Source organism: Nanorana parkeri, unplaced genomic scaffold (genome assembly GCF_000935625.1).
Source record: "Nanorana parkeri isolate BGI_ZX_2015 unplaced genomic scaffold, ASM93562v1 scaffold21, whole genome shotgun sequence".
Taxonomy (NCBI): Eukaryota; Metazoa; Chordata; class Amphibia; order Anura; family Dicroglossidae; genus Nanorana; species Nanorana parkeri.
Genome location: NW_017306289.1, coordinates 1,200,815 through 1,211,950, shown reverse-complemented (window position 1 = coordinate 1,211,950; position 11,136 = coordinate 1,200,815). Strand labels below are relative to the sequence as shown.

The window sequence follows — 11,136 nt, the reverse complement described above, 5'->3', positions numbered from 1 at the left end:
TTAGCAGTGTTTGGGAATATTGTGGAACAGTAAAAAGGTATTTAGTGGGATCCTGGGCCAGGTGAACGTTTGTGTTTTGTAATTAGCAAACAGATCTGGTTTCAGCAGGGGTGTATGATCAGGCACTCTAAAATATATGTAGTAATGTACCCACTTCTCTGTTGCAGCACCTGCAGGTGCTGAACATAATGGCATTGAGCCAATATTTTACACCCAGTTTCTTGAATCTCATTCAATATGAATGCCTTGTGGGCAAAGTGAATGATAAATTCTCTTTGTTCTTTTATAAAAGGTCATCCTTGGGATCTTTTTTCCAGTGTGTTTTTTTTTTATTGTGGGATTTGGTTCTTGGAAGGTAGAGTGAGGAGTGAAATACAGTTTTGCACTGAGCAGGCTACCTCGCTATGGAAAGCCTTGACAAAAAAGACCAGCATGTCAATTTTATAACATTAAGGCACTAATGCCAATGTTTTCTGGTCAGAAATGCATTATGTTTTACAGAAGAGTTATTACCTTGTGACGGGAAGGCATGACTGTGTCTGAGGTACAGACTAGAGATGGCAAATACAGTAACATTTAGCAGTTGAAGCCTTAATGAAAACATATTCTTACCTACAGCAGAAAGCAGGCACATAATTAGGAGAATTAGCACACACCAAAAAACATCTGTGTTCATTTGTCTCTCAAGTTTACTACGTTTATAGCGAGGTCCGCTGTTGTTCAATAAAGCTTTGGTTTCATGACCTTCAAATATACATCAAAAAAGAAAAATGAAATGCTTTTAAATCCATGAAGATCTAGACCTAAAAATATAAGTGTTAATGGGCTAAACATAGATAATTAATGTTAATCATCTGCTATGTAATCCAAGACCATGTTATGATTGCCAGCAATATTAAAGAAGCATTGTTTAATGTGACATTTGATATGAGAAAGTGTGTTAAATGTTGCTTATAAACTAGTTGATCCTGTGGCTTTCGATGGTCAAACCACAAGCAAATTAATATGAAATGCTCTCAAATCACATTTAAAGTGTATTCAATCCCTAACAATGAACTTCTCTTTTTTGCTCCCATTTGGTCTGTCAAGATTACCTTTGGAAGCATTTTCTCATATCCATCTCATCAGTGCAAAAATGAAAAAGAATTTACGTTAAGTACAATTTTTTTTTTTTTGAGAGTACTTAGAGGGGGACCGGAACAGTAGAATTAATATACAACTGGTTTATACAGCTGCCTTAAGGAGGACTGGACACTGGCATAATAAAAAAAAAAGTTAAGCCAGTCCATTGTACAACCCCACCTTTAACTATTTGCTAGTGTCCAAGGAGGTTGAACGCTTTCTTTTATGCTCTGAAGAAAACTCTAACTCTATTCTAACTATATTTTTCTCTTGTCACTTTATTGATGCAGTTCAGTTTTTGGAACTTCAAAACATTTTTTCCTCTCTATTTGCAAGCCCTGGTTTTTTTTCTATGGCTCACATTCTGCACACTGTTTTGCAGTACCCCTTATGTTTGCTGTTTCTAATTTGATAGCACTCCAAATTCTGAGGTTTTTTTTTTAGTTCAAGGTGGTTCTCTGGCTCCCTTTTAATCTGGACCCTCTTACTCTGGTCTTTTGCTATTACATCTACACTTGGCGGTCCTATTTATATTCTTGGATGTTTTGGACAATGAGGATACATTTTTTTGTTATCCTTGGGAAGAAACCTGCCCTTCTGGATTCTCTCCGTACACCAAATCTTTTCCTGTTTACCTTTTCAAGTTTTTAAAGTATTTCTAAAAGTATATCCAAAGCTCAAATAGGGAATGGTTAAAACCCAGGTTTTTTTTGCCATCTGTGTCTCATTCAAGAGATATTCCTTCATTTGCAGTCCTGAGGACACAATGAAAAGAATGAAACGAAAAATATTTCCCAGATTATGTAAAACCCCTCTTCATACAGTTGTCACTTTATTCCTTTTTTGGTCACAACTCAAAATTTTGGATTGTCCCAGTGAACAAAATGACCACCAGAACAAATTTGAGGGTCAATAAAAAAAGTAATGCTTCCATGTCCGTAACTGAGATCTATTAGAGTGACGGTATATTTTAGATACACACACTTTGTGGGACCCGCATTGGCATCTGTGGCTCCGCCACTCGACATCTCTGGGAGTGACTGGGTTATACCTTGCCCTCCTAGTGTTGGATCCCTGCATGACCTTAGATCCCTGGGTGAGTGGCTGCATATTTCATTTATAATATGGGTGAAGAAAGCGTGAGAAATTTGAACATGAATAGATATTGAAATACATAGAAACAAAAACTTTTAAGTGATTGAAAAAAACTAAAATTGTTTATATATTTACTTATTCATTAAGGGCATATTGAATATTGGATGAATATCTGAATATGTTGGACAATATAGGTGATTGAAAAAACTACAATTGTTTATATATTTATTTACGTATTCATTAAGGGCATATTGAATATTGGATGATTATCTAAATATATGTTGGACAATATAACTGGCTGTATACCATAGTGAAGACATAAAAGTATTAAAGAAATAACATGCATAGTCGACTATAAATGAAAATAAATTGGAAGCTATTAAATGAATATATGGTTACTTCTCAGATGATATATGTATACATTGATTGATGAATAATATTCTATATGTCTATGACTAGATTTTCTGCCAAGAATATGAAAAAAACCCCCTGAAGAAGCTATTTTGTGAAACGCGTAGGGGACAAATGAAGCGGTATAACTATATATATATGTAACAGAATGATGGATCAATGATTATCATCAAGAAATGGATCCTGTTATTTAATTAATTTATATGCAAGAAATGAGCGATTTGATATCATGTTTATATATTCATTGTTCTTTTGTAGGTCCGTATGCCATACGTCCTTGGCAGCGAAAGGGTTAAACTATGATCATAGAAAAACATTTTTATGAACTGAATTTATATAATTTTTGAAACTTTGAGTCCTCTCTTAAGAAAATCCCATCACAACCTTGGTTGTTTATCTACGTAATTGACTAAACTGGGGGTGAGGTCTCAGAATACCTGGGGTTGGACCTGGAAAAGTGCCTTTATTTGGAAAGGATATTAGAGTGACTGTGAATGGGATAAGGACACCTCTATAACATTAAACATTCACAGTCACTCTAATAGATCTCAAATTACAAACATGGAGGCATTGATGAACTCTTGTGGAATGTGAAACTCCCAGAGACACATACATCAATAAAAACACGGTTCTAACCCCTCACCACTCTATATAAACCTGAAACTTTAGATACACTTTAAATTGCATCTTCATAGACCTTCAATGTTCACTTCCACCATAACGACTGGTCTGGGCATGGTCTGTCTTTTCCAAAAGTGGTGTCTAAGTATCCAAAACATGCATTTATTTCACCAGCTGAAAACACATGTATAAATCAGTACCTGCATAGACAACGATGCCAGAGACAACCTCTGTGTTCCTCAGAGTGCAGCCACGTAACAAGAGGTTCTCCTTGTGAAGACCCGATTTCTTTGCATTTTTATGAACCCTAGAAAGAAAAAGTAGGTTATGATAATATATATATATTAGTAGTTCTAGTTTATCAACTCTATATCTGGTGCAATTTTACATCCACTTGGCTTGCCATGTTGAGGAGACAAGATGATGTATATACACATTAATCTATAAAAAGGCTTGTAGATGAATTCTAAGTAATGGTTCAAGGTGGTTATACAATTTTCTAAAAATATTTAGAGATATTAAACTGGACGCTCAGCAATTTAAGTTTTTTGTCTTTTTAAATAAAAATTTGTTTTTACCCCTGAACAAAAGATTAGATCCGGTCATACATAATATCCTCATATGGAATCATGAGTACATTTATTACACATTCCTATATTACTAAAAATAATTAAAGGGTTTGTTCACCTTTATTGAAAATCACTTATACTGTCCCTAAACACCATCCCATAACCCTGAACTAAGCAGATTTAAAAAAATAAGCATCAATGCAGTTTTTATACCTTCTGCTCATTCAGAACGGAGCAGCTGTTGGGACAAGAGTCCCCTAGAAGTAGTGGAGTAAGCACTGTTCTCCTCTTGATCCCCCTCACATGTGTGCACTGTCTCAAGTTGCAGCCTCTGAGGTCATACACGGCGACTGGAGACTTTTCTTGTGAGAGTTGGCACAAGGTATGAAGACAGCATTAATGCCTACTTTAAAAAAAAAAAAAATCTGCTTAATTCCAGGTTATGGCATGGTGTTTAGGGACAGTATAGGTGACTGTTCGATAAAGGTGAGCTAAACTTATAAAAAAAAAAAGTCAGCCCTCATAAAAGTTACTCATCTAAATGACTCGACGGGTTGCTTGCTGGTAGTGACAGCACCAAATCTCAATCAAAATCTGGTAACACTAGGATACAGAGGTAGCAATGCCCTAGGTCTATAACTGCTGATATACAGCTGTGAGGCTATAGGCAAATAAATGCCTAGGCACACTTGGATAACAGGAAGTGCAATGCTATCTTTTTTTAAGGAATAATTTCAGACAAAAATTTAAATTTTTCGGGCTACTGCTTAGGTACAATTAAGAATTCTAGATTTCCCCTATAACATAGCAACTCATCACTTTTTGCGTTCATGTCCACTTTAAACACTAGATCTGAATTGTATCCAACCTTTGCTGGAATTTACAATTGTCATTTAACTCTCCAGCATATTTTTTTATAAACTGGGGAATAGAATGACTCTAATATTAATTGATATATTGACTGCAGTATTTATTCCAGCTAGAAAGAAAGATGTGAACTGCCAGACAGATGCTATTAATTAATTTGTACTGTTTAATTTTTGACTGTTTCTGTTTGGCAGAGCCATCGAGAGTGCAAACATCTATACACCAATCAAAAAGCAGTAGGTTTTCAGAAATGTTTTGCCGTAGGCAAGTTTTAATAAACTATGCAACGCATAGTAATGATTTACATTTGACAAAGATGCACTAGGATTTTGGGCTCCTGGGAACAGGATCTCTTTCTCAGCTCATTTCTCAGAACACGGCCCCATCTATTGGTCTGTGCCCAAAGGGTGTAGGAAAGGGGAAAATCCAGTTGATGCAAGTCATATGTGCAGCTACAAAAGCACACAATCAGAAGTCTCTTTAGTTCACATTCCAGTGCATTATTCCAATGGATCAGGCATACTTCTTGGATATAAAAGTTTGTGATAAACTATTGCTCTGGTCCAGTGAACCTGGCTCTGTTTTCTGGGGTGTGAAGAAAAAGAATTCTGGCCAGGGATGCAGAGTATATTTGCACATTTGCTCTTGAGCCTCACTTTCCTGAATTCTAAAAAGTTTAGTATAGTCCTTTTCTAGTTAGCACATATTTTCAGTTGTTACTGCAACATTTACTTAAAGTGAACCTGTGCTTTGCATATGCAAAGAATAAAGATGCCCATAAGCTGTTCAAATTTCGGCCGGTTTTTGAGGAAACGGCTGAAATCTGCACAGTGTGTGTCGCTGTCGGCACCCTTTTGATCGGCACCCCTCGATCAGCTGATCGAAGGAGCCAGTCGGAAAATCTTTGATCGATGAGAGCCAGCAGCCAATGGGCTGCCTGCTCTAGTTGGGTATTCAGACAGGTTCCGGCGGCACCTGTCAGGATACAATGTAAACAGTGGGATTCCTTGATCGACACGCAGTTAGTGTTGATGGATGAATAGGGCCCATTTTTTCAGTTCAGCCTGCGGGTTGAACGAAAAAAAGTGATTGTATGGCCAGCCTTACTGTGCATTCTGCTACAATCCATGTACATTGGAGATATGTGCCTTTAGTGCATTGGGATGCCATACAAAATGAATGGCACACTGGTGCATTGCGGTAACGCACTACATTTATGTTAATCTGGCCTTAATGTTCTTAGTCTGGTCACAAAGTTATTCAAACAGTTTTGGCTATACATACACTTTACCATACAGGAACTGCCTTTTTGTAAAATGCCGGTTGACTCAGAGACTTGCATTGTGAGAAAGTGCAGAAAAGCACTGCAATGCAGGAAGCAGGGTTTAAATATGTTATAATCAATTATGTCTGCACCCTGTAGATAATTACAAACTATACAGTAGCATACTAATTACTAATTGTATAGTTATCACCTATGTGATAAACAGTTTGGACATGTCAATGCATACAGCTTCATAACAATAAATTCAGCCCTTAAAAATACAAACAGAAAAAAAACCCCACACACAATCTTTCCTCCAATGTGTTCAAAACCATGCATGAAAAATGCACAACAAGCTACTTACAGAAGTAAAGCAGAAACAATAGAAACAAGGGGCTGCTGCGGCTATCCTGGTTTTGAAACTGTAAAACCAGGGAATGTCTTCTAGTTTTTCCATTTCTTGGTGGGTCAGTGACCTAAACAATATGAGCTTATCAGTTGTCCTGGTTTTTCCCCCAAGCTCTATGCTTGCTTTAAGTCACTGACTCGCTAAACGCTGTTTTTAATTCAGACTATTCTTAAAAATTACATTTTACATAATTATTTTATTATGCTGGAGTCTAAAAGAGCAATGCCTTATTCTTAAGTTGAATTCTATCCTGCAGCAATCTATACTCCCTCTGCATGCTGTGGAGCTTTCTTCCATTATTGTAACATACGTGTCTGTGTGTGGGTGTGTGTGTGGGTGTGTGTGTGTGTGTGTGTTGGTGTGTGTGTGTGTGTGTGTGTGTGTGTGTGTGCGCGCGGTCGGTCACATGACCCTCCTCTGTCTTTTTTGCTTGCTCCACACTGGCCTTTGGGAGGAGTCAGGTGAAGGCAGTACACCTCTGCAGTACAGACCACTTTAGCTTTGCCTAAAGACACTAGCATGAGCTCCCCTTTCATAGTCTTTACTGCTCTTATATAGTACAGTACACATTATCACCTAATACAGTAACATTGCAAGGTAGTTCTACTCGCTGAAGTTGTGTGCACCAAACAGGACATAACAGTGTGGTTATGACCTATATCAAAGACAGTGGGTCTTGTGGGAGACTGGGCATCTGCATGCAGGAAATGTGCCTGCTGCAATGCCCTTCAATGAATATTCAGAGGAATACAGTAGGGAGGGGAAGGGGAGACAATTCAAGTGCAACACAGTTTTCGAACCAAGCATCAGAGGCAGAAGCAGATGGGACAGAAACAAAGGAGGTTGGAACTCTTTTTTTTAAAGAAACTTGTTTCTATGGTAGTAAACAGATAAACTCAGGTGTTTCTTAAACAGTACTGTACATATGTAAAAGTATATAAAAGCAATACTCACATGTAACCACGGAACCTGCCCAAATCATTATTTGGCTTCTCACATTCAATGACACTTCTAAATTTCAATGGATCAAATTCCGATTCCTTAAAGAAAAAAGGACAGATGATGTTAAACATAAGGTATTCTCGAATTTTAGTGTAAAGATGCCAATTCTCAATTCTACTTCACTCACTTTGTGAAAACATGATGGCACACTAGTCACTGCACAATATCCACAGGTTGTGTAAATAGACAATACACCAACATGACCAATTTATTTTTGTGCTTCTTCCTGCTGTAAGAGGACATTACGTTTTTCCTCAAATCCGGGTCTTAAAAGCTGTTATTTTAACGTCTGTATTTAAGATATTCTTGTTTACCTAGCACTTTAATATAGAACCTCAGATTGACAGCAGGAAAAGCCACTCCAGCCTAGTCTACCCACATTGCAAGTTAAATACCAGCACCATCTGAAAATGTCATCTAGTCTAGTGGTAAAAATCAATCTTGTTTTATGTTTTAAAGGGAATCACTATTACCTGCAAAGTACAGTTGCTTTTAAAAGAATATCAAGCGTATTTGTTTTTACATTTCTGCAAGAACTGCACACTCTTCGCTCCTAAAATTAAGACATGCACACCAAATCACTTGCTGCTTCCTGTGGGGCGCAACAGATTATATATATATACACATACATACATACACACTTTTTTTTTTTTTTTAATAAGTATGTGCACTGCTGCTATTCAAACAAAAAGTTGAATATACATAGGGGTGTATTTATAAAGCATTCACAGAGTTCTCTCTGAATATCTGACTTCTACAGTTGCACCACATTATGGCCACTAGATGGAATTGGGGAGCATAGGAAATTCCTATGCTCTTTGGCTCTTTCCAGTGGCCATAATGTGGAGCAAATGTAGAAGTCAGATATTCACAGAGAAGGACTCTGCAAACGCTTTGTAAGTACAACCCATAATGATTTTGTCATTTGGAAATACTATCAGATTGGGCATGCCCTTAAAGAAGTAGCATGAATAAACATTTTACATTTGTAGTTAATCTGCTAGGGGACCAAGTGCATGTAGCACTTGGTCTTGTTCAAATCCATTGTGTCCTTGCCAAGCAGTGTGGTTGAACGATTTAACCACCTCTGTCTGTCCACGCGGCTAGCAAAGACACGTACTTTTAAGAGACAGTGCTGGCCTCTGGCAACAGGGGCCGCTTTGGTAACCAGCGTTGCCATTATTAAGAGATTACTCAGCACTGCAGGCTATGATCTATCTGCCAGGGCTGTTTGTACATACACAGCCGTGACAGATGGCTCAAAGCCCGGCAGTACTGAGTGAGCCTTTATGAATGAATGCTTAAAGTGACATTAAACCCTCAGATTTTTTAACATAAAATACTGTAATGTGTACCTTACTGTAATCCATGGTAGTTTCCCTTCTCTTTGCTGCTCTTCCTTTTAAATCCTCATGTCTTCTCATGCTTGGGGAGAACTTCCCTTTGCAGCTGACTGCCTCTTCCTGTAGTGCTTGCTCAGGTTGCAAACCTTTACACAGACACCATGTATCCATTTCAGAGACAAGACAGTCTGCTGCTAAACAGAAGTTCTGCCCAGCATGAGAACAGATACAGATTTAAAAGGAAGAGCAGCAAAGAAAAGGGAAACAACCATGGATTACAGCAAGGCGCACATTACAGTATTGTTTTATGTTAAAAAATCTTAGGGTTTAATGTCACTTTAATGCTATGGGGCTGTGCAATAGTGACCTGAGGGCCAGTAAGGTGATTGTTCATTCATAAAAGATTACTTAGCACTGGGGGCCTGACATCCCTTTGCAGGGCCTTGTATTTACAAGCAGCCCCAGTAGATAGAGCACATAGCTCTGCATCACTGAATGATCTTTTATGAATGAGCAATCACCTTACTGGCCCTGATGTCTCTATCTGGCCCAGTAAGGTGTAATACACTGCCCCATTCATTCATGAAAGCTCATTCAGTGCTGCAGAGCTGTGTGATCTATCTGCCGAGGCGGTTTGTAAATACACCGCTCCGACAGATAGATCACAGCCCACAGTGCTGAGTGATCTGAATGTTCAGATCTGCAGGGCTATGCAATGTATCTGCCAGCGCTGCATGTTAATGCACAGCACACTAGGCTTGCAGCAGTGAGAAAGTTTTAATGGATGAAAGCTCAGCTCTTTTGGTGCAGTGTAATACACCTTAATGGCCCAGACAGTGCTGATTGTTCATTCATAAGAGGTTACTTAGCACTGCAGGGCTGTGTGATCTATCTACTGGGGCTGTCTGTAAACACACAGCATGGCAGATAGATCTCGTCATGCAGTGCTGAGTGACCTTTTATGAATGAATGCTCTGTACTATGTAATACACCTTACTGGGCCTGAAAGATGTCATTGTTCATTTATAAAACGATCACTCAGTGCTGCCGGGCTATGTGATCCATCTGCCATGCTGCCCCGGCAGATCACAACCCAGCAGCACCGAGTGACCTTTTATGAATGAATGCTCACTGCTGTACCTTACCAGCCCCAAAACGGCCAATGGTTCATTCATAAAAGCTCCCTCAGAGATGCAGGGCAATGAGATCCATCTGCCATGCTGTGTATTTATAAGCAGCCCCGGCAGATAGATCACAGACCTGGAAAGCTGAACGATCTTTTATGAACAATCAGCGCTGGTGGGGCCATGTGATAGAGTTCCCGCTGCCCTGCATGTTTATTAAAGACAGCAGCTCTATCACTTAGCCCTGACAGTGTTGATTGTTTATTCAGAATAGTAAATTAACATTCAGCTAAGAGAGGGGGCAGGGGCTTAGTGATGGCTGTAACTCTCCCCACCAAAATGCCCATAGTTTAGGCTCCAGACTGGAGTGGATCTACAGTGAACATTAACATACTGTAAATAAAGTGGTGCTTTTATTCTGCAATGGGGACACTGATCCAAATGCTATATGCATATGTTTCCCCCAGTGGATAACTATAACATTTGTGAGACTTCTTAAAAGATAACCAAATCACAATACTAGGCAATTAAAAGACTATGAGGGGGAAAATGGGCTGATACCATGATTGAAAATGGTTTGATTACTGATCATAAGATTTACAGACATAGGCAGGTGAAGTTCTATATAGATCACATTTGCAGTGAATGTGGAAGCTGCCATTTCCCATCTTCAGGGAGAGGCATGGCTTAGCTTTCACAAAAAAAAAAGTGCGCCTTGCATACAACTTTAACTGCCAATACTATTATGACACAATGGTTTTCATTGATGTCATATAGTTTAAAATGAATAAGCTGAGATTATCCAGTCTAAACTGCCAAGGGTTATAGCAGTTTAGCAGAAGACTGGAAAAGGGCATCAGGACATCCTGCCCTTCACCACCTCCATTTAAACCTTCTCATTAGCTGGGCAACTGGCAGACATACAAATGATAGAAAATCAGTTTGGTTATTCTTTTTAAAATGAAAATTGAAAACTAGTACTGAAGCCATTAATGTTAATAAACGCTATGTTAACCCTTTTTTATTAAGGCTAAATAAGAATACAAGAGTTGAAACACACTTCCTGATGAAAATTCTGCCCCGCCTTCTGTTGGTCATATAAGCAATAGGCTAGGCACTTTGGTAACATGCTCTTTGGAAGGGGAAGATCAGAGTTTAGATTGGAGACTGTTCCAGTGTGCCAAGTAGCACATTCAACTGCCTGTGGCACTGATCAGTCATTCTGATAGCAGCAATCACTGGCGGAACTACCAGGGTCGCAGCAGTCGCAATTGCGACCGGGCCCTGGCGTTCCGCCTGCTGGGGGGGG

The 11,136-nt window shown here is 38.9% G+C and overlaps 1 protein-coding gene across 1 annotated transcript in view; it reads right to left on the bottom strand.

Moving 5' to 3' along the window:
• Positions 1-11,136, bottom strand: part of ATP10A (ATPase phospholipid transporting 10A (putative)) — a 123,903-nt gene that overhangs the window by 60,412 nt on the left and 52,355 nt on the right. Inside the window, exons 3-5 of the mRNA XM_018563400.1 lie at positions 7,313-7,398; positions 3,450-3,556; positions 613-744 (exon numbers count right to left, since the gene is read on the bottom strand). Coding sequence (XP_018418902.1) covers positions 613-744; positions 3,450-3,556; positions 7,313-7,398 — 325 coding nt within the window. The remainder of the gene's footprint in view (positions 1-612; positions 745-3,449; positions 3,557-7,312; positions 7,399-11,136) is intronic.